A 24,269-nucleotide genomic window follows, 5' to 3' on the forward strand; every position below is an offset into this window, starting at 1 on the left:
ATGTCTGTGTGATCTTTTCCCAGAGGTAGCCCATAGGAAACATCACCCCTGTGCTTTTCCTCTGCAGTATAGGGTATGATCTTTCTAGTCAGTACCTGTAGCTCGACCATGTTCTTTCTAGTGGTCAAATGGAATTTCACTGCCCGGATGTAGCACAGTGTAATCACTCTTCTGTTGAGGATATTTAGATTATCCCCATGTATTTGTTATTACAAGCTGTGCTGCACTTAATGCCCATGTCTGCATCCTTTTGGAGATCTGTGCGTAATCTATTTTTAATGACGTATGCATCACCGAGGAAACAGTGAATCCGTAGAAATGCTTCAAGCTGTTTTGGTCAGCAGTAAATACGTATTTGGGCTTAAGGTCATGACAGGCTGTAACTCTACAGTTTGCAGTTTGATATCTACCCTCTACAGAAAGTCCAGTGTTTTCTTAGAGCCTGGAGCTGTCTTTTTCTTTTTATCCTCACCCAAGAATATTTTTTCCATTGATATTTTTAGAGAGAATGGAGGGGAGGGAGGATGGGGGGAGAGAGAGAGGGAGAGAGATAGAGATAGAGAGAGAGAGAGAGAGAGAGAGAGAGAGAAACATCAATGTGACAGAGACACATCTATTGGTTGCCTCTGTTGGTTGCCTCTGCACCATCCCCGGCAACCGAGGTAACATGCCCTTGACTGGGAATCAAACCCAATACCCTTGGTTGTGTGTGGGCCTACGCTCTAACCACTGAGCAACAGGCCAGGGCCATAGATGTCTTTTTCGGATCTTTCTTGCTGGAGATGACAAGGGAATAGCAGTTATTCTTAAGTGCATCTCATGTTGGGCAAATGTCTGTCCAGAATTTCAAGCTAGCAGATCTCTGGTTTCCAAACATTAGCATTCCATATTGTTTCCCAAAGGAAACAGCTCTGAAAGGTCTTTGTCCTTTTTCGCAAATATTTTACACTAGCTGTTAATACAGTTTAGGAACAAATTTTAAAGCTAGTCACTATAAGAGCAACATCACTCTAATCTCTATATAACTTGTTAAGTAGGATGTGGAAATATGTCCGAACTCTGTTTTGTTCTATTTTTTTAAAAAATAGTACAAGTTGCCCTTACGATGTGTGTATTTAGGTTAATAATTAAGCTGTAATGGGACTTAGGCATTTATTAGCTCCGTAAGACATGGTACAGTTTCACATTTTATTGATTTTGCAACTTGTGTTTAATATGCAAGCGCACCCTTTTCTGTGTTATCGACCACGAAGAATTAGTGGCTGGGCATTCGGTACACTGAGGACTTTTGGGGCAGCGTCACCATCTCCTCGTCCATGAGGGGCCAGCACGCGGGCCATTGTAGGAGTTGAGAAATGTTTGAACTGACTGGCATGCAGTTGTCTGGGTTACTTTAAAAAGGCAAAAACGACGATGAACTAAGGAGGGGGGAGGCTTCTCAGCCCTCTACGGCAGAGGTGGCCCGTTTCTGGGACCAGTGTCCCTACACCCGTAAGCACGTGCCCTTGCACCCCAGGGCTCGGCTCTCCGTGTCCATGGAAGGCAGGCGTGTTGAGCTGATGAAACGCTCTGTCTTACTCAGCACTGGCCCTTCGTGGCCACGGCGTCATTGCTGAGGTCAGCAAGGGCCTTTGAAGAGCATGATGCTGTGTGACTTGCAGTTTGGGCTGCCGCTTTGTGCCTCTGTAATTACTTTAAAGCTTTGATGAACCGTCTCAGGGATGTTGAGATGATGATACACCAAACCCACAGTAAGGGGTTTGAGATCATAGCAGGAAGGAAATGGATCTCCAGCTGACTAGGTCATCTTTAATGTCCCAAAACCTTTATACGTCACTTCAAAAAATGGGCGGTGGTTTGAATCTTGAGAGTGATGGCGAACCTGTTGAATACGTATCCCGGGCTGGGCTCTGTCCTATGTGTTTTACATGTATCGAGTCGTTTTATTTTAACAGCCCCACGAGGTAGGTGCTCATGATCTTCATTTCAGGTGGTGAAATCGAGGTGAAGAGAGTTTATGTCAACTGACCAAGGTCGTGTGGCTAGTAAGTGGTGAAGCTGGAGTCAGGCCCACAGCCTAGAATTTAACCATTAAGTTATGATCCCTATGTAAGCAACTCCTGGATTTAGTATAGGTTTATTATTTGCTTAAAAGTTACTGCTCCTGAATGGAACAACCTATATTTCCCCTTGGAGTAACATCTAGATTGGGAGCTGGGATGTCTGTGTTCGTCTTCTGGCTGTGTGACTCCAAGTAATTTTATTTCACTTCTCGGGGCTCTCATTTTCCCACCTGTAGCTGGGGTTTTCCCAGGACACAGGGCTCTGGTATTCTGCCATTTTAAATCTTGATTTGGCCCTATTAAATCCATAAAATGTGAAGGAATTCGGGCAGTCTGAATTTTCTATTTTAACTTAGAGTCTGCTCTGGAGACAAAGGGAGCGGAGGAAGCCAAGTGAGGCAGAGAATAATGGAGGGGAGAGGGTGGTGAGAAGGGAAGAATGGGAGCTACACATGGGCGTTTGGGGTGACCTGGGCTCTGACGAGGCTCCCTCTCAGCCATGTGCATGAGAGGGGCGGGTGGGAGTTGGCACTTCTAAGACGGCCTTGGAGGCCCAGGCGTGGGCTTTAACCAGTGAGCCTGGATCGCCAGGGTTCTGTGCATCGGTGAGGAAATCCCTATGGTTTGTGTTGGCTAAAGCAGTCTTGGTCCTTAAAAGTATGTTACATGCGTTTAGTGTAGATTTTCTTAAATGCTGTGGTCTCCAGATCTGGCTTTGTGGATTGTAATCACTCAAGAAGTTTGTTTTAAAATACAGATTTCAGGGCCCTGCCTCATACCTATGGAATCAAAATAACGGGAGGAGGGGGGTGTGGAGTCGGGGGGACCCAGAAATCTCAGATTTATCCAAGCGTCCCAGGAGGATAAGGCTTCTCGCAAGCGTCTTGCCACAACCCACCTGTCCAATGACATCTCCGCCAGGGCCGGCAGTTCCACCCACAAAGAAATGCTCACTCTTCCCTGAAATCCTTAAGACCTTTCATCTCTGCCCAGTCAGCGTGGCTCAGTGGTTGAGCGTTGACCTATGAACCAGGAGGTCATGGTTTGATTCCGGGTCAGGGCACATGCCTGGGTTGCAGGCTCGGATGCCCAGTGTGGGTCGTGCAGGAGGCTGCCGACCAATGATTCTCGATCACTGATGTTTCTATCTGTTTCTCTCCCTCTTCCTTCCTCTCTGAAACGAATAAATAAATATATATTTTAAAAAGAGAAAACCGTTCATCTCTTTCTGCTTGCACCTGTGCATTCCAGACCTGGAACGCCCTTCCCAGCCCACCCCTGTGGCCCCCTTTAGATGCTTAGGATCTGCTGCTTGCCTTCCAAGAGCCGGTTAAAGAGTCCTGTCGCCTGTGAAACTTTAGCCCCTTTCCCAAGGCAAGCGGTTTCCTGCCCAGGGCTGCTGCGGCACATGCTTCCTCTCACCTCACTCTCCGCGTGGTCACCGCCTTCCCACTAGGCTGCAGACACCTCCAGGACAGGAGCTGCTTTACCTCCCCGAGGAACCCGCTTACCCAGAGCTAAGGACCTGGCATTTGGCAGGACGTCGGCAGCGTTTGCACACGGCACCAGGCAGACCTGGGTGAGGAAGGCTGTCACCTGGGTGAGGGAGTCTTCGGCAAGATTCACTTGCGAGTTCAGAACTGGAATCTTGGCGACTCCTCCCTGAGACCCAGTCTCTGGTAGAATGTGTGACTTCCTACTTCATGTACCTGAGGAGGGCTCAGCATTCCATGACCAGGCCCTGGGAAGGGGCCGGTGGTAAAGGGGCTACCCTGCTGTGGCGGGGTGGGCGGGGATAGTGAGGGAACCTTCCCTGCCAGGGGTAGGGAGGGGAGGTACTGGGAGGTGGTTTCCAAGAGGCAGCCAGACTGGTTTTGTTTGCCCCCAAGTTTTATTTTAACCAGGTGGTCACGGCCCTTCGCTTCTGGACCCACCAGTGCTCAAGTCCTGAGGTCTCGCTCATGGAATTAGAGCCTTATTATTTCTACCGAGGAGGCTACTTAGCCACAAAACTGAGAGAAAAAAAATTAATTATTTAAAAAGCTCCCTCTCACAGGCCTAGAACTGAAGAATCTTTGAATATAACCTTAAGGGAGCATAGACACATTCACTCGTTACATTAAAAATGAAAAGGTGTAAAACTGCTGCCTGTGAATCTGTGGATGTGGCTCTAGGTCACAGACTGGCTTTGTACTCACAGGCCAATTTGGGGTCCTAAGTTATCTTTGGTTATTGTCCTGAGAATTCTTACAGGAAAAGTAAGAACTTTGAGTAGTTTGAGAAATAAGCTCAGTTGTAGCCCTAGCTGGTTTGCTCAGTGGATAGAGCAGGGCCCTCGACTGAAGAGTCAGGTGTTCGATTCGGGTCAAGGGCAGGTATCTTGGTTGCAGGCTAGACGCCGCCCTGGTCAGGTGTCTCTCTCACATCGATGTTTCTCTCTCTGTGTCTCTCCCCCTCCTTTCCACTCTCTCCAAACATCAATGGAAAAATATCCGAGGGTGGGGATTAACAAAGAGAAAAAAACGAGAAGAAATAAGCTCAGTACGTTTTCTTTAACAGCTGAGCTTTTTGTTTTGAAAGGTTCAAGGGATAGTGTATTAATTTTTCTGATGAACTTAATTCCAACCGAGGCTTTACAGCTAATAGGAGGAGAAGGAGGATCGAGCGTAAAGCATCGAAGAAGGTTTGTGGACAGTTGGCTGAGGCTGATTTCACTCAGAGCCTGTGGATAGCAGTTGTGGGGGCTCCAAACCTCAGCTCTGATGTCCCGGCGCCGGACACCTCTCCGAGCCCAGGAGACAGGTGCTGTGTGTGGAAAGGTGTATAAACGGAGGCACTCCCTAGCTCGCTCGCAGCTGTGCTCTCTAACATTGTCATCCATGAACCCAGGCATGCTGTTTTGACAGTGACCTAGAATCTCTCGATGGCCTTTCATTGGGGGGAATTTGAACGTGACCTCTTGATTTGATTCCCATGAATTATGCTGAGGAAGCCCTAAGCGAATTTCGCTCTGCTGGTAGCTCATTTTGAAAAATTCTCATTGCTGTACTGTAGGTGGGTGTGAGAGTAGGAACAAAGCTGAGAAATGAAAACATTTGTAGTTGGTTAAAGTGGGAAATCGGCCGGGCCAAGATGAAGTCATCTTCCTCCCATATTTCTTTTCTATCCGTCCCCTCCCGCCTCCCTTTGACTTGCAGGCCCAGTGTGTGCTGCGTGAATGACCCCAGGGCAGTCCTGACCTGGTGGGGCTTTTAGGCTGAGCTGGGGCCGTTCTGTGTGATAGAATTTCCTGTAATATGGAAATGTGACACATTTTTGCTATTTAACATGGTAGCCACTAGCCACACGTGGGTTGACTGAGCGCTTGAAAGGTGACCAGTGTAACTGAGGACCTGATGTTCTGCTTTTTAAATCTTCCTCATTTTAATTGGAACGGCCACATACACCTCGTGGCTACCCTGGTACACGGCACAGGCATAGGCAGTGTCATGATTTCTACAAAGAAAGGCTTGTTCTCTTCTAACAGTAAGTGTCATATTTTGTGAGTCATCTGATTTATTCTCTTTATGTCAGGAAGCTTTATTGAGGGCTTCTGTGTACCTAGGGCTCTAGGAATGCACCAGTCAGTCGGAAAGGGGCTGTTTCTGAGGCTGTGGGTCCGTGGTGGCAGAGGGTGTAGGCAGGCAAGCGGTGGGGGTGTTAGGCGGAGAGGTACATGTGAACAGCAATCATAATTTCAAGCAATAAATGCATCCCTGTTCTTTTTAAAGCATGTCCCTTTCATGCAATCTCAGTGGACGAGAGAGTATTCTGAAGAGGGTCAACATTGGTTCTGAGGAGGGGAGGGGATCGTACCCTTTTTATATACCAGGCACAGATATGAATGAATGCAATACATAAGCAGGCATATGTATGTCTGCAGTATGGCAAAAGGGGTAACTGGGGGGGGGGGGGAGTCCAAAAGGGCTCTTTATGGGAATGATAGTGGGGGAAAGCTTGAGAAAATTGTTTTGTGACGAAGGCCTAGCTTTTAAGACGGGTCAGCCTTTTGCCTATTGCCCCATTCAAGGTGCATTTTAAGGATTTTCATGAACCTGATGAAGGTGAGTGCTGTTAGGTACTTTATTGGAATTAACGAAATTGGCAATCCAAGGTCCATGGCCTTGTCATAAAAAGTTGCCCAGTGTTGACCAATAGCTGGGTCCTGAGGCATCCAAGATCGGCTTCCCTCCTCATTGCTGTTAAAATTTTACCAGTTGTAACTACTCTTTAGCCACATGTGGACGTGAAGAAAGACTTGAGTGCTGGGTTATGTCCAAAAGCCCTTCCTTAATTGGACTTTATAGCTATAATCCTTTTGATGAGGATTTATTAGTATATTTGTGTGTATGTTTCTGTTTAATCAGTATAACAACATGTGTAACTACCTGCATATGTGTGTGTGTGTGTGTGTGTGTGTGTGTGTGTCCAGGAGGTTGGAATCATGAACCTCATTGATCTTTTCTTGATGTTGAAACTGATGACCGACAGCACCATTGACAAGTGGCCTTCTCTTACTGACCTTTGGTTGTGCGGCGACAGTTGCCAGAGACGCGGTTCCACTGTGGTCAGCCAGCGTCCTGCCTGTGTCGCGTTTGGCTTTTCCCTGTGTCTTCCCGAAATGACACGTGAAAGGGCGGTTTGTGTGGGGTGGCCTGAAAGACACTAACCCGAGTCCCACTTTTACGTAAGAGTGTCCAGCGCAGGATGCCACCAGAACCCTAAAACCCTCTACCAGGGAGAGCTGGGAATACCCAAATCCCTCCCAAGACCCACCCCGCGTGGCCTGTGAAGGCTTGTCCCGCCGCTGACCAGAGGGGAGCACTCATTCCCGCTCAGTGCGGTGGTGTGACCCGGTTTGCCCTGGCGTGTTTCCCGGGTGGTGCGTGAGTTGGGATGCGTGCTGCTTTCTGTCTAACCTGGGCAGCCTTAGTAAACGCAGGCGGATTCCGTGGTGACGGGGCTGGCAGCAGTGGGAGGAAGGTCCGGGCGTGACAGGTGACTGGGTTGGTGTGTGTGCAGTCGGCTGAGTGTTTCGTTAGGCGGTTTCCATACGAAAGCGGTGCTCTCAGCACTTCACCCTTCCAGTTTCCCAGGCTACCGTGCATTTTGTGTGCAAGCAGTGAGGGTTCTCCTTCCCATCCTAGTCCTTTTCTCCTCCTTTACTTTTTATTTTGGCTTAATAACTAACACTCCTCCACCCCCTCCCGCTGCCACTCACACCAACGTGTCGCCGTCATTTTTGGTAAAACACTGATTAGTGTTCATGAGAGAATGCAGTCACTCTAGTTCTCACCGATGAGGCAAACCTTTTTTTTTTTTTCTACAATGCTTTCCCGTGGAAGCTCGTTTGCCATAGAGCCGTGAACTTGGTTTGGTCGCCCACCTCAGATAAAAATAGCCGTGTGGAATGTGAATGTGAACTCGAGACACTTGAAGTTGTCAAACTAGTGTTTTCTAGGATGAGTCTACGCCTCATCGCGTGGCTGCCTCCTCTCTGCTCCCTCCGAGAAGGCCCCGCCCGGAAACATGCAGGAAATGTGGACACTGCTTTGCGTTAACAATTCCACTGTCGCTGAGCACGTGTGCTCTGCTGAGGAAAAATGTGAAACCGGGAAGTAGCTCAGGGAACAAAGAATATTTGCAAGGTCTTCATCACCGAGAAACAGATGGTGAATTCTCCTGGTACATTGTCTAAAAATTTGATTTTTTATACGTTTCAAAATATTTATGTTGGCTAAAGTGAGAATTACCTGGAGGTTTCTTGTTTTGCTGTGTCTTATTTATTTATTTAACATAACTGGTTTTCAGTTTGTAGAGAGTACAGGGTTTTTCTTTAGACCATCTAGCATCTTGTGCAGCCGTTTTGTTTTGCAGGGCAGGCTGCGTCTCAGCAAGGTGAGGTCACTTGCCAGGGCCACTCAGCTTGTCTGGGGGCCGTGGGGATGCCCATTCTAGCCCAGGGCTTCCTATCTCATGGTTCCCCCTGAACACTGAATGGCAAAGCTGTTGTCCCCTCGCCTCTTGGCCTCTGGGTTTAACGGGGAGGGTATTCAAGTAGGAAAGAACATGGGCCGTGCAAACCTGTCTCTGTGCTCCTGGTGTTTGTAAAGATTTGTGTTTGCTTGTTTGTTTATATGGAGTCCTTGATCACGTGGTTTCGCAAAGCAGTTTTCCACTTCCAGTCCTTCGTCTATGGAAGATGTTTTCTTGTAGCTCAGTGTGTGGGTGGGTGGGCTGTTTTGTTTATATTTTGATCATGTGTTATATTTGACATAAGCATACTTATCTGCGAGAATAACTAGGCTTCTTTCATCTACATTGGCTTCGTTTGGGGAATATATCTTTACCTGCACTCACACACGTGACGAAACACACACACACACACACACACACACACACACACAATGTGCGGATTCCCAAATGTTTAAAATTGCCACGGGACTCTTATTTCTAGTAAAAGCTACTGCTGTGGAAATCTGCAGCATTTCCTGCTGTGTGCGCCAGGACCCAGGGACCCTGGTTACCATGGAAACAGGTATCCAGCCGCTGGGTGGTACTTTCCTTTAGAGCTGCATCTGAGCACATTTCACAGTTCAGTACAATGCTGCTGCTTCCGCTTTTAAAATAAGGAGATGGACGGGGGAAAGCTGTGGGATTACAGGTTTAAAAAATACTGTTTCTGCTGAGGTAGAACGAGACCTTTAACATGCATCCTTTTACTGTGACTGTCTAGTAGGGCAATACCATCACCCAAAGGAGGCCAGAGGTACCAGAAGCTCCGTGGCGGGGACAGTGGGAATGGCGCCGTGCGGCTGGCCTGCAGGCTCTGTGGGCAGAACACGGGTGCAGGGCTGACCAGCTTTATCCCACTGGCCCCAGGTGAGTCCATTTGGTGTGTCAGAAGGGCCTGACCGCAGACAAAAGACCTTCTGCTCTCAGTAGGTGCCTACCATCCTGACGTCCTGACCCCCTCTCTCCGAACGCACCCAGAGAACCTGTTCTCAGAGCCTGCAGAGCTTGCCCGGGTTTTAGCCCTCGATTCGCCTATCGGCACATGATTGCCATCTGTGCCCGTTGGAAGGCAGATGCTGATTATGAGAGTGATACTCCATTTGGGTATTTCCGATTTCAGGCGAAGTACAGGATGTCTTGTAGTGCAGGATGTGTTGTTTGTACTGGAACCAGGAAATAATGAGCCGTGTACCTGTGCCCCTGACCTCAGGGGTGTTGGCCGTCCTGTGGGCACACACTGGTGTTTGTTGTTCCAATGTGTTTGCATCAAGCCGATGCTGGGAGCGTGTGTAATTTGCAAACAGTGAGGCCGCCTGGAGCCTTGCCTGTCACAGGGACAGGATCTTAGTCCAGCCTTGGCCTTGGATTTACAGGGGACCTTCTACCTGTGAGAGCACTCAGCCGCTTTGCCTCATTGAATCTTGCGGTAGGAACCCCATTTTGCCAACCAGGGAACCAGCTTGGCAACTTGAGGTGACTTGGTTGAAATGTCACACAAGCAGCAGAGCCTGGAGGTGTGTGACCGACCCTTCATCCCACCTTCTTTCCACCTCTGAGATCAGTTGTATGTCTGGAACAGGGGTGGGCAAACTTTTTGACTCAAGGGCCACAATGGGTTCTTAAACTGGACCGGAGGGCCGGAACAAAAGCATGGATGGAGTGTTTGTGTGAACTAATATAAATTCAAAGTAAACATCATTACATAAAAGGGTACGGTCTTTTTTTTTTTTAGTTTTATTCATTTCAAACGGGCCGGATCCGGCCCGCGGGCCGTAGTATGCCCATGGCTGGTCTAGAACCACGTAGGAATTTAGACCAGGGCTTCTCAGTCGTGGCATTATTGCCATTTTGGGCTGAATAATTCTTTGTCGGGAGGGGCTGTCCTATGTATGCATTGTAGGATGTTTAGCGACACCCCTGTTGTCTACCCCACCCCCACTGTGCAAACAAAAAGTGTCTCTAGATGTTGCCAAATGAGGGGCAAAAATGGCCCTGGTTGAGAGCCACTGAGCTAGATTTTTTAGGTGTTACGTGGCAGTTCAAGGCCACTGTGCTGTGCCTTTTTGGAGGCAGTTACAGACAGCTGGCTCAGTTAGGCTAGGTTTTAAGTTATTCATAGCTAAGTTATGACTTTGGAAATTTCACAGTTCGTGCATTGTTTCACCTGAGCTTGTGTGTATAAAACTTCCTGAAGAGTCTGCACCTTACCAAGAACAACTACTTGGTCAGTGTAGGTTCATCAAAGGGGTCTGTGGGAAATCTTTGTATTTTCTCCTAGATTCTGCTGTGGACCTTAAACTGCTCTGAAAAAAATAAAACCTTAATTTAATAACTGCTTGTGATGGTAAATTTTATGTTAGGTATATTTTATCCTGAAAACCAAAACCCCATTCTCATTAAGCAGTTACTCCCCATCTCCCTCCCCCGCCAGCCTTTGGCAACCACCCTGGCTGTATTTCGTGTTTTACTCGTCATTGTACCCCTGACCCCGAACATAGTAGTTGCTAAATAAAACTGTTGCATGAATGAATTGAGCCTTTACTCTAACACTGATTTGTCTTTGTAGATCTCTTCAATAGCTATCTAACAAGGAAAGTCAGCTATAAGGAAATTTCTGTGAAATGTTTCACTACTTATCTACTGAAATGTGTATAGAAATGCCTCTTAAACCAAAGCTAATTCTGTAGTCTATCTGCTTATCTTGGTTATTTTTTTTATCCTCCCCCAAGGACAAGCTTAGAGAGAGAGCGAGATAGATAGGGATAGAGATGTATAAAGAGCGAGAGAGAAACATCTATTGGTTGCCTTCTGTACGTGCCCCAACCTGGGATTGAACCTGCAACCCAGGTATGTGCCCTGACCGGTTATCGAACCAGCAACCTTTCTGTGAACAGGGCAGCACTCATCCAGCTGAGCTACTCCGGCTGGGCTATCTTGGCTCTTTTTAGTTGACATTTTGAGCCAATAATGATGGTTGGGAAAAATTAATGTTTTTAACCCGATTTCTTCCTGGAAATATGTTTGCCTTGTTTGTCTTTTCTTTTATGCTCACAACTCAAAAAATCTTGTTTTCCTCTGTTACTCTATAATTTATAAAAATTGTATTGCAGTTGGCTTGGGGAGAATTTACTTAAGCATAGTTGAGCCTTTATATTTTCCTTCTGGCTTGGACAAAAGCATCATTAATTATGAATATGAATTCCTTTTGCAAAATGACAAGATTGAACATTTCCTCATGCCAGCATCCCAGCTGTCTCATGCTGATGCTCAACAGACTTTTTAGAGATTGTTTTTAATGGCCATGGTATCAGATACTAAAACAAAATAAAAATGAGAAGCTAAAAAGAATGCAAAGTAGCTTACAGTTCATTATTCTGGAAAAAAAATAATGAAAGGTTTTTGTTTTACCGAGGCCATTTCTATCTACTCTGCGATGCATTTGCGGTCTCAACGTTTTGGCTGAGGCTGCAAACCAGAGCATCATTTCTTCTCTTTAAAGTTTCTGCTGTTGACAGGAACAGAATCCCATTTGTTCAGATGATTATTCTTGAGAGCCCTAAGGCTTAGGTCAGCTTTTTGCTCTCCAGGGAACCAAAGCTCAGTCTTGCTTTGATGATGGAGGTGGGAGTGGTGTCAGTAGCCACTGAGCCCTCACTGGGCGCAATGGCTGATTCATGATGGCCTCACAGCAGGAGGTGCACTGGGGTCTGATTCCTGTCCTTGAGGCTCTTACCCACCAGGTGCTATTGCCTTCATCTCAGCCTTCGGTTGACCACCCGGGTAAGGTCGTTTCCGGTGTTCTCGCTTAACCTGTATCCTCCCGTGTTCGCTGCCGGAGAAGCTGACCCAGATGTGGCAGTCGGTTCCTTTGTGTGGGACCCTGGGAAGAGGTGGTCCTCTCTGGCCTCCGGCGGGAGTTTTCTAGTCTGGAAATGGACCTGTGTTGTGGTTCCGTTCCAGGCTGTCAGGGAGGCCAACCTCCTCAGGAATTCCCTCCTAAGTTTAGAGCCCAAGGCCGTGTGGTGTGTGTGTGTGTGTGTGTGTGTGTGTGTGTGTGTGTGTGTGTGCGCGCGCTAGTATTTGCTATCTGCATGTTGAAAGATTTGGTTTCTGCTCACAATTCCTGGAGTGGGGATTTTTTTTTTTTAATCTTTACTCAAGGATACTTTTCCATTGATTTTTAGGGAGAGTGAAAGAGAGAGGGAAAGACAGAGAGAAACATCGATGTGAGAGAAACACATCAGTTGGTTGCCTCCTGCACAAGCCCCGATCAGGGCCTGGGCCGGGGAGGAGCCTGCAACCAAGATATGTGCCCTTGACTGGAATCAAACCCTGGACCCTTTGATCCGCAGGCCAATGCTCTATCCACTGAGCCAAACCGGCTAGGGCTGTGTTCCCCTTCTATTTTTAAATTCAATTTATTTTTTTTAGTTTTGGACCACTTCCTTCTAAACCAAAGGCATTTGTTGTGCAAGTAAGCTTATCTTTTTGCTTACTCAAAATGGCAGTCCTGCTAAACACAAACACATCAGGCTTAAACCACATGGAAATCAAATGGCACTAGACAGTTCAATGTACTCTGGACTTCCTACTCTAAAACATCAGGAGAGGAACCCAGGTGGTGTGAAAAGGTCCGGGTTGGAGAAGGAAGGGCTGGAGTGACCACTTGTCCAAGTTAAAAAGGCAAGACCACGCATTTATCCACATTTCAGAGCCTAGTCATTTCGTTTTCTCCAAGAACATGTGATTTGGCTTCAGAACCCCTGTGTTTTCTTTGTGTTCAGTATACATTCGGCTTGTGATGCTATTTCACGGGACTGGATCTGATCGCGTGCTGTGTGCGTGAGCCCTAAGGAACGTGCCCCTCCTGTGTGCTTGCCCCTCCCTGCTTTGTTCCCCTATCCTGGTTCTCTGGAGTAGGCATGCTGTGGCCGTCAGCTGCCCTGTGCTGGCCTTGCAGTGAGCCACAGGCCCAGGCAGCCGGCCGGCCCCAGCCTTTGCATCCCTCCAGCGGCCTGGCACCCCCTTCCTGACCCCAGGCCTCCTTCGGCCTCACAGGGCCAGACTGGCTGCTCCAGCCTCCTCTCTGCTGTATTCTTATGCCCAGGAATGGAGGCGACAGCCAGAGCCTTCCTGTTCTCTGAGCCTCAGAAGCAAATGCGTGTCCTGGAACGGGCCTCTCCCCTGCCTCTCGGCTGCTCCTGGTACCGGCTGAGGGAGTGTTTGCCCGAGGGAAGAGGCAGCGTTGAAGGTTGCCATGTTAGTTAGTGGGCACACAGGCTGGAAACAGCTTCCCACCCTGCTCTTAGTCTACATAACGGCAACCACGAAAATCATTATTGGTTGAGCATCCTCCCCTGTACCAGAAGGTCGCCAGTCCCATTCCTGGTCAGGGCACATGCCCGGGTTTTGGGCTCGATCCCCAGTATGGGGCATGCAGGAGGCAGCTGATTGATGTTTCTCTCTCTCATCGATGTTTCTTTCTCTCCTTCTCCCTTCCTCTCTCTATAAAATTAATTTAAAAAAATTAAAAAGTCATTACAGTGTGAAATGCAAACCAGGGTAAATGATCCTGGTGCGAATGCTATCCTATTGTTAGAGCTAAGAAATTGCATCTGTGCCAGTTCAGAACCTTCGGTTTGGGTGGAATCCCAGCCTGCACCTGACCCTTGGCAAGTTGCTCTAAGCTCTGTGTGCCTCAGTTTCCTCACCTGTAAGTTGGGCTTAATAAGAGCCCCTGAGTAGGATCGCAGGCAGGGCCTTTGAGAATGTGTGCTGAGGGCGTAGTTCTGTGCCTGATCCATAGCAGCTTTCAGATGTTGGCCATTATAACGAATAAGGAAAGCTACCACTTACCCATCCAGATGAGTGTGCCAGGCGCTCTGCTGCGTGCTTGGTATAGATCATAGTAACTAGTCTTCATAGAAGGCAGTTCTGAGAGAGGTGGCGGTGATTTAAACTAAACAGTGGGCAGGTTCTTTCTAGCATTGAAACAGTTTCAAATATTTTGGGGACAGGTACATTTTCATTGCAGATATTTTAAAAATTTACAACACACACACACTACACACACACACACACACACACACACACACACACCCCAACCAACCAACCAGTCAACCAACCAAAACAGAACGATGTAAAAGCAAATGCTTTCATGCTCGGAATAGCTTCTTTGACGTAAACCACGTGTAGGAGTCCATTTCGCTGCTGAGGGATGACGGTGACGCTGCCTGGAAGGTTAGTTACTTGAGTTCACCTCTTTGTAATCGGGCCACAGCTTCCCGGGGTTGGATTGGACGCGACAGGCCCTTTGTGGAGGCTGCTGAAGTCCAGCTTCTCACCCAGGCAGAGGCTGAGCACACAGCCCTCTTCTTTGCTTCCAACACTGACTGCGGAATCTCCTCTGTGTGGGGGAAACCTTTCTATCCTGAGCTCTGCCCCTCAGTCCCCAGGGGGCCTTGAATCGATGATTAGCTTCTGACATGTGATTAAGGAGCTCCTGCCTGTGGTCTAAAGAAACCACCACTCTGGCCAGGAGGGTCTTTGTGGCCTGGCTTAGCCTTCCTTCCTGGGGTAGAGACGGGGGTAAAGTGAATGCAGGACCCCCAGGGCCTGGCGGCAGCGTGGGTGGGTGTGAGCGCTCCTTGCAGCCTCATCTGTTTAGCTGAGGGGGTGCGCCGTTCATTCAACCTGTGGAAACCTGTGCCTGGCACCGATGAACGTTCTCCAACACATGTAACAGGTTGTTGAGTTTCTTCATGAAGAGTACGTTGGCCGTCGGGTCCTGGTGTTTCTTTCAAAGAGATGAATGTAATAGAAAATGGTGATAATGTACTATTAGTGAATAGGCATATTCTATACTGTTAATACAATAGAAGTGCTGTTTTGGATTCGGGAAGCTAAGAGCCCTAATTGTGGCGTATAAATCACCTATGTTTTTGTTATAATCTTCCCCCCCACCTTGTCCTTGGCTCAACTTCTGGGGGCCTCCTTCTCCACTTCTAGCTGAGAGGAGAGGCAGCAGCTCACGGGCAGGGGCCCCTGCGTTTGATGTCTGGGAGAATGAGGCCTCCTTCACGCTCCAGAGCAGAAGGGCAGGTACATAACAGACGCTCTGTGTTCATCTGGGTTCTAAGATTCCGAAGCTGGTACCAGGTTGAAGTGGCATTAAAAAGTAGAGAAAGCTGCCCGTCTGGTTGAGCGTCGACCTATGAACCAGGAGTTCACAGTTTGATTCCCGGTCAGGGCACACGCCTGGGTTGCAGGCTTGATCCCTAGTAGGGGGCGTGCAGGAGGCTGCCAATCAATGATTCTCTCTCATTGATGTTTCTATCTCTCCCTCTCCCTTCCTCACTTAAAAATCAGTAAAACCATATTAAGAAAAAAAGTAGAGAAAGCAAAAGCAGATGGATGTTTTATAGGTTAAGGTGTGTGTGTGTGTGTGTGTGTGTATGTGTGTGTGTGTTTAGTGAAAAAAAAAAAAGCCAACAAGTTGCCATTGGTCTGTAAGGTCCATGATGGTGGAGACTGGGTCTGCCTTGTTTGTGGTATTTCTGGGGCTGCGTACATGGGGCTCGTTAAGCCTTTGTTGAATGAGAGGATGGATTAGTGCCCATCAGGCCCTGCACTGAAGGGTCAGGATTATTTGAGAAAGATGTTTTTATGCCCTGTTCTTAGAGGATTTGGAGAGGTTAATTAGTTTTCCCGGGGTCAGAGAACTAAATGGCAGAATTAGGATTCTGAAGTCTGGAATTGTTCCTACGAGGCCACACTACTTGCTTGATTGCCTTAAATATGTGTACTAACCCCTAGCTAAAATCATCTCTAAAATGAATGTCGTGGATCAAAGGGGGATCAGTGGAGATCATGGTGTAGGAGGGGTCGGCGCCAATCCATCGCCTCCACACTGAGAGCTGTCCGGGATCGAAGTCCTTTCAGAGAAATGATATGTCTGGTCTGCGTTCTGTCCAGCAGCGTGACCAGGGCTGAAGGCACCAGGCATCGAGTGAGTACCTACCAATCTGATTCTGAAAATTTAATTTTAAAAAAGAAAAAGAAAACATACATTACTATTCTTGCATTTCTCTTTTGAAGAGGAGGCAGTGGAGCATTTAACTTTTAGAGGTAAGCAGGCACATTTTAAAGTCTGTAGTCCTCTGCCAAGAAGTGATTAAAGGTATTTTCAGACTTTCTTGGAATTCATTTAAAAGAGGTTGGTGCTCTCTTTCTGAAATATACTATTGTAACATTGTCCTTGCCTGGCTCTGTTCTTGTTTATACAACCTCTAAACCTGCCTCCCGTAGCTGCGTGCCACATGCAGCCCGCTGCCGGCCCAGGAGCGAAGAATCGTTTTTTAACTAGTTGAAACAAATGAAGAGTAGTATTTTATGACATGTAAGATAATGTGAAATGCAAACTCGAGTCCATCTGTAAAGTTTTATTGGCACACAGCCAGCCCGTGGTGAAGGTTCGGTCAGTGGCTGGTTTTTGCTGCAGAGACAGAGCTGAGTAGCTGTAACAGACCAAATGGCCCACAGAGCCTAGACCCATGGTCGGCAAACCGCGGCTCTCGAGCCACATGCGGCTCTTTGGCCCCTTGAGTGTGGCTCCTCCACAAAATACCATGTGTGGGCGCGCATGTACAGTGTGATTGAAACTTCGTGGCCCATGCGCAGAAGTCGGTATTTTGTGGAAGAGCCGGTATTTTGTGGAAGAGCCACACTCAAGGGGCCAAAGAGCCGCATGTGGCTCACGAGACGCGGTTTGCTGAGCCGAAGTTTGCCGACTACTGGCCTAGACTATTTACCAATGAACCCTTTACCGAGGTAGCTGACCCCTGATTTAAGCGAAGGAGCTTGGGAGGAGGGCATAGGGATACGGGGAAGGTGGAAAATACATTTTCCCTTAAATTAAAAAAATTTAAATGTTTAAAATAAATCTTTCTTGTAAAAAATTACCCTCTCCTCCCCATCCCTCCCGCCCCCCCTCCCCACCTCCTGATTTGTCTATCCCTAAATTGAGAATCTTGGTTGGGGAAGACTCAAGAAAACACTAACAGTTGGTGACCATGGAGACAGCCCGTGAGAAGGATGGTTCTCTGGTTCTCGCTCCCTTCCTGTCTGTGTCCCACCTTGAGTACCTTGAACATTTTGAATAGTCAGGTTTCTCCTTTGCGCCCCGTACAGAGCACAGGGTGAGGATGTTCCCTGCTTGACTTTATTAGGGATCCAGTGAAGAGCACCTGCCGTGACACCGTCCGCGGGCGCTGGGCCTGGGCCTGGGCCGGGTTCGCAGGGACTGTGCTGGCAGGCTCCTCCCAAGGCGAGCCTGCACGCTGCCCCTTCAAGGCCCCCGTTGGGGTTGGGTTCACTTTCTACTGCACCTGAGGCCCCAAACCCAAGATTAAAAAAGAATTCAGGGAACTGAGGCTTTTTTTTCCTTGACAATGTAAGACTCATAACACCTACAGGGTGTTGGGTCTCTTTGTTTTGATGGTCCTGAAGCCAAACAGTGACTGCATTAACAATGACAATATTAGCCGTTCCATCACCAAATGGAGCATGTTACTCTTCCGGGGACCCGACCTGTCCGGATGCGATGGGAGCTCTGCGAGGTTGCTGCCTGCTCGGGGTTCTGAGCTGAACATCTCTGGGCAGAGGCTCAGGGGGGATGGAATCGCTCAAGGTAACGTCCTTAGGAAAGAGTCAACATGATGACGGTGGATCTGTACGCAGTGAGGTCGGGGGTTCCAAAGTCCCTGGTTAGGGGCGAAGAAGGGCTGACCCAGAAATGAGGGGTTCTGCTTTTGCTCGCTCCTGTATCTCACTGCTCTCTCCACAGTCCTGTAGAACCTTTACTTTTGAGAAATCTCATCTTTCTTACAGCCTTTACGTTATCCACGCATGTCAGGAATAACACCCAACTGTGTGAAAGTTCTGTTACACATTCTCAGTTATGATTTTTTTTAAAATCACATCAGGAATAAGCACCTTCTCATACCTTCTTCACAAAGTCGTCATTGTCTGACTTGGCCTTGGAAGCTCTTGGTCAGTGTTCTTGATTAAAAAAAATAGGGGGACTTGAATGTGGTGACTTCATGAAGAAGGCAGCACACCCTGCATGTCATTCCTAGGATCCGGGTCTGCCTCACATAGTTGTTGGAATCAAATGTGAAAGTCCCTTAAGGGATATAAGCTGCTACGTGAAGGTTCATAACCTGTTTGCAATAGCCAAAAGGGGGAAACTGCCAAGCTGTCCATCATGGATCATGAGACGAAGGGATAGACCAATTGTGGTATAGGCACACAGTGGAATATCATCCAATATAAAGGCTAATATGCAAATAGACTGAACGGCAGAACGACCGGTTGCTATGACATGCATTGACCACCAGGGGGAAGATGCTCAATGCAGGAGCTGGCGCCTGGTGGTCAGTGCACTCCCACAGGGGGAGCGCCGCTCAGCCAGAAGCCGGGCTCGTGGCTGGCGAGCATAGTGGCAGTGGCGGGAGCCTCTCCTGCCTCCGCAGTCGCGCTAAGGATGTCTGACTGCCAGCTTAAGCCATCAGTCAGACATCCCCCAAGGGCTCCCAGACTGTGAGAGGGCACAGGCCGGGCTGAGGGACCCCCCTCCCCCTGAGTGCATGAATTTCGTGCACTAGGCCTCTAGTTCAGCCATAAAAAGGAATGGAGTACTGGTATCTGCTACAGTTTGGATGAACCTCAAACATGATGCTACATGAAAGTCAGGCACAAAAGGGCTCCTGATTACAGTTACCTGAAATGTTCAGAATAGGTAGATCTACAGTGACAAAGAGCAGATTCGTGGTGACTAGAGGATGCTGGGAGGGGGTGGGGACTGCTGAGTGCTTAATGGGCATGGGAGTGTATTTTGGGGCATTGACAATATTTTGGAACTAGATGGAGGTGGTCACTGCACAGCATTGGGAAATGTACTAAATGCCACTGTACTAATTGTTCACTTTAAAATGGTTAATTATATTTCGTATCAATTAAAAGACACACTTCAGTTAAAACACGCGCACACACACACACACACACACACACACAGCCTGTATCATGCTACCATATGCTGTACACTCGCCAAATTGCCAGGAGTTGTCAGTCCTGGATGTGCTTGGTCTCCAGCCTGTAATAGACAGAGAACCAAACACCTTTGCACATCGGAGCCCGAGGCTCGGGGGATGGAATCGCTCAAGCTCACGTCCTTAGGAAGTGGCAGTTGTAGGACTGGCTCCTGGGTTTCTGTTTCTCCTACATCTTCATTATTCCCACATGCGGTTTGTTGGCATGGTGACAGGAGAGATCGACACACTGGGCAGAGCCGGGAAGGCCCAGTGTTCCTCTAGGAACTTCTCGTCTGGCTGAGTCAGAGGCAGAGCTGCCTGGCAGTTCCCACCAAGGGGCTCTCTGTGCTGATTCCTACTAGACCTGTGTTTTTGGCCTGGTTATTTCTCCACGTCTCTGAGCTCGTTTTCAGTAGAAATAAGGATTATAAGAGGATTGTTAAGATTTTTTAAAAAATATATTTTATTGATTTTTTACAGAGAAGAAGGGAGAGGGATAGAGAGTTAGAAACATTGATGAGAGAGAAACATCAATTCAGCTGCCTCCTGCACACTCCCTACTGGGTATGTGCCCGCAACCAAGGTACATGCCCTTGACCGGAATCGAACCTGGGACCCTTGAGTCCGCAGGCCGACGCTCTATCCACTGAGCCAAACCGGTTAGGGCTTGTTAAGATTTTTTAAAAGATGTGCAGTGCCTAGGAGAGGTTTAATGCGCGTCGTTTAGTATATGCCTGCCCCTTATACAACCTGGCTCATTAAACTTCCTGGAAAGGTGCCGGGGGAAGCCTGTGCCTTCGGAGGTCTAGTCCCCTAATGAGATGTCGTGTGGGAGCCCTGGTCTCCCGCAAGCCATGTTCCAGGTGAGCGCCCTGTCTGCTCGGTTGACGGGGATGAGACTTCCGGTGTCTGGAGCGGCTGGGACTGCTCTCCCCGTGGTTGGCGCTGACTAAACCGGGAAGGCTTCACTCCTTCACCTTGTGCCATGTTCCAGGTGGAGTTTGCTTCCGTGAAACGTGGGAGTGTTTGTGAAATGCTCTGAGGCTTTAAGAAAGAAAGGAACCAGTGCTTTCAGCTGCTTGACACGTCTTAGTTCCAGCTTCACGTCGTCCTCACAGAGAACGGAGAAATATGCTGCTGCCAGTCTGGGTCTCCTCATCTTCCTGGGGTTACACGCATTGATGCGGCCCATCTGTGCTCCCTGAGAACAATCAGGAATGAAGTCGCCGTGCTCGAAGCCACGCAGGGGGTGGCCGAGAGCAGCCCTTCTCTCCAGGCTCCCTCGGGGACGCACACAGGGTGCGGGGATCTTGGCCTTGCGTTGGGTTCACTCGGCACACCCGCATCGGCCACGCGTGTGCTTGTGACCAACTTTTACGTGCAGCGCTGTTAGGAGTGATTTTCTTCCAGAGGAACATACACTGTGAAAATTGTGAGTGGTCTCCTCTTCAGCTTAGTATTTCATTTTATGTGGCTTTCCTCATCTCAGCTGTGCTGTTACTACGTGTTTTGGTACCACTTTAAAACACAGCTCGCCTTATCGCATGACACACAGCTCGCCTTATCACGTGACACACCAGTCCAGCGTAGAACCTGCCTGCATTTTCCAGCGTGTGGAGACCCTGAAGGAAACCCTGCTGCTTAGCCCAGGGCCAAGTGCATGGCTTTGGTTCTTGAAGGGAAACTGAGGAGGAAAGGAAGTAGAAGTCAGTCTGATTCTCTGTCCTGGGCAATAAATGCAGTTCCCTCTGCCTGGGATGTTCTTCCCCTGACTTCTGTATGGTTTCAGCTCAAATGTAACCTTGGAAAGGCCTTCTGTGATTGTGTTTCACCCCAGTACCTCCACCCTCCTTCCTCTGTATCCCCCATTCCCTCTCCCTTCTGTTGCCTTGTTTGGTGGCACTTGGAATTATGTGAAATTCTCACTTGTTTGCATGACTTATCTGTTTCCTTTCCACTAACATGTCATCTCCCTGAGGGCAGAACTCTATGAACCTCTGTGTCTACGGTACCTGGCACTCAGTAAAGATGTATTGAATGAACGAATAAGGATTTTAAATGAATGAATTTAAAAATAGCCCGTGCTACAGACACATCCTTCTGTGGTGATGATATTTGGATTCTGTTAGTAGAGCAGGAGTGAGATGCTCGTACCATCTGCCTTTATTTAGTGTTGTAACCATCCACGTCCTTTCACCAGGACTAAACCAGGAAGAGCGGATATTAACTTTGCTTAGTCAATTAGAACCGACAGATTTTATTTAGCACATGAGCTAAAAAGGTCAGTGTCTTGTGTCCCTGAACATGGGAAGAGAGAAATGCTGAACATTAGTAAAATCAAACAAAAACATGTGGCTCAGTGTCTTTGACTCACTTAGGACTGGGACCTTTTGCAGTCCCGTGGCATCCTATGAAACAAACAAAAAGTAAATAAAGCTGCCTTAAACGGATTCCCTAGCCCAGTGGTCGGCAAACTCATTAGTCAACAGAGCCAAATATCAACAGTACAACGATTGAAATTTCTTTTGAGAGCCACATTTTTTAAACTTAAACTATATAGGTAGGTACATTGTTATTAAGTTAATTAGGGTCCTCCTAAGCTGGCCTTTGCTAAAAACGTCCTCATTTTATAATAATAAAGCCACCAACACAAAATAATTGCAGTTCTTAAATTGATGACAAAAATACCTGTAGGATTTGCAGCTGGTTGGAAAAATACAGGTAACTTTATGCTTCGAGTAGGTATTTTGTCACCCACGTGTGATTTGCAGACGCGACTAGCACTAACCACTGCACAATGAGACTGCAGACCGACTGGCTCACTCAACTCGTGCATGAATCCCTCGCGCCTCCCCCTCGCTGTATCCCACGGCTCTACGACCGACACCCCCCACTTCTTCTAACGCCACTTCTTCAAAATAGACTCGCCCAGGCCGAAAACCGACTTCTGCGCATGGGCCACGAAGTTTCAATCGCACTGTACATGCGCCTGCACGTGGTATTTTGTGGAAGAGCCACATTCAAGGGGCCAAAGAGCCGCATGTGGCTCGCGAGCCGCGGTTTGCCGACCACTGCCCTAGCCAGCTCTTTTCTCTCCCCAGTCCCAGACTTCTGGGTTTGACCTAGAGGCACCGTTTTTCCATTTAGGATGTCCAGCATTAAAAGTGTCTGTTTCACGTTTGGAGCAAGCTGTACTGTAAACGCCGGCCGTGTGGTTATCTCAGCCTCTGCAAACATGAGGAGCCAAACACGTTTTATTCACCATTGGTTAGCGCCAGTTGTCACAGTGTCTCAGTGTAGTAGGATGCTGACGCCTACGCGATTTCCAGGCTGTGCTTTCTACTAATTGTTTAATTAGAAAATGAGTAAGTATTTTGAGAGAAAATAGAATCTAAAACTGTGAGGATGAAACCCTTCTTCATTGTGCCACGTTATCACGCGCTCCAAAGGGCTGCATTGGAGTGCGTAGGTGGTAGGGGGTGTTTGCTGATGGTGTTTACTGAGATTCATTCCGAGTGGAACAAAATGAAATGCAGCGGCAGTAATCCTACTCTGCGACAAGGGTTTAAACGTCAGATACAGTAGGAATGTCTGTCTACACCAGGCGGCTTGTGTTTGTTCAGAAACTTTGGTTGGGAACATTCAAGGCATCGTTGAAGGTATGTAGCTCTATGGGAAAGGGCCCACTTGAGCCAAAATGTATTTCTTTTATGTCACAGAAGCAAAGAGAGCCAAACCTTGGTAAGCTTTGTAGAATTTGCTGGATGAAAGCTTGTGCCAGTAAGATCCTATAGATACAGCTTGGAGGGGAATTTGAGTGTTGGGTGTAGGAGTTATTTTCAAAATGGCGATCAGTAATCAGCTGGCAAGACGTGGCTTGCGGAACCGACTGTGCCTGTGAGAAAAGAAAGATGCAGAGAGGAGAAGGCCCTCTAGACCAGAAAGGTGTGTATTCACCTGACTTTCCCCGTAATTTCAAGGGGGCCGGGGACCCTGGGTCTGAGCCACCCGAGGCCCGTGCTGGACGCCGTGCTAGACCAGATGTGGAAGACCCTGCGTGTCTCGCCTCTTCGCCTTTGCTCCGGTCACTTCCTTACAGCCACGCCTTCCTTCGCGTCCATCGGTATTTTTCTTCGCTGCACCTTCCTGCCAGAGTTAAGTTTTCCTTCCATGGTACTTGCACGTTACTAGGACATCAATTCAGCACTTGTATTGGAGTTGATAGTTTGCATGGCTCTCTTGCCCATGTGTTCCAAAGCATAATGCCTTGTGTGTGTTATACACATAGGCATTCATCATTCATTCATTCATTCAACACATGTTTTCTGAGCTCCTGTGAGCTAGCCACAGGGCTGGGCCCTGGGAATGTGTTAATATATGGTCCGGTGTCTGTTTGGTGAGGTCAGTTAATAGAAAATGTGTACAGATGAATAGGTTGTTACCATGCAGTGGGGCTGTAGTAATAGCTAATGTTTATTGAGCATTTCCTGTGTGTTGCGTGCTAATGAGCAATGAGTTATACATGTGATCTCGGAGTTTTCACAACAGCTCTGTGAGGTAGGTACTAATATTTTACAGGTGAACGAACTGAAGCACAGATAGGTTAAGTAACTGAGCCCCAAATCACGGGGCCCATCAGTAGCGAGAGTGGGACTTCAACTCTGCTATCTGTCTCCAGGGGCCGGGTTTTTTTTTTTTAATTTTTTATTGCTAGGCTTTCTAAGCTCAGGTTGGCCAAGCCAAGCAAGACCCTACAGCTGGGGGGAAAGGAGAGGAGAGAGAGTAACCAGGAGGAAATCACTGAAGGCTTCCTGGAGGGGGTGCAGAATGGGGACGGAGACAAAGTAAGCAAAAGCCCAAAGGTGAGATGGAGTGAGTGAGTGAACTTACTTTGGATGGAATTTTATGAACTGGCGTCTGTAACAGTAGGAAGAGGGAGGAATACATTGAGAGGAAAAGTCGAATTAGCCACTGAGCGGATTGTTGAATCGAGCAAAGGAATCTTTAAAGAATCCCCAGATAAAAGTCTTGGGCACGGTGGGGCTAATTTTGGGTTTCAGCG

General features: G+C 48.0%; 1 protein-coding gene across 4 annotated transcripts in view; it reads left to right on the plus strand.

Moving 5' to 3' along the window:
• LOC111825456 (metastasis suppressor protein 1-like) overlaps positions 1-24,269 on the plus strand; it is a 68,730-nt gene that overhangs the window by 29,886 nt on the left and 14,575 nt on the right. The window contains exon 5 of one of the 4 annotated variants that reach the window (XM_023751947.1): positions 8,839-9,151. The exons of 1 other annotated variant lie outside the window; for it this stretch is intronic. In XM_023751947.1, the coding sequence (XP_023607715.1) occupies positions 8,839-9,016 (178 nt within the window). In that variant the 3' untranslated portion in view covers positions 9,017-9,151. Of the gene's footprint in view, positions 1-8,838; positions 9,152-20,201; positions 21,706-24,269 lie in introns of those variants that run through there. 2 more of the 4 variants (XM_023751948.1, XM_023751950.1) reach the window with 2 other exon arrangements.

This window comes from Myotis lucifugus, unplaced genomic scaffold (genome assembly GCF_000147115.1).
Source record: "Myotis lucifugus unplaced genomic scaffold, Myoluc2.0 scaffold_27, whole genome shotgun sequence".
In the NCBI taxonomy this organism is placed as follows: domain Eukaryota; kingdom Metazoa; phylum Chordata; class Mammalia; order Chiroptera; family Vespertilionidae; genus Myotis; species Myotis lucifugus.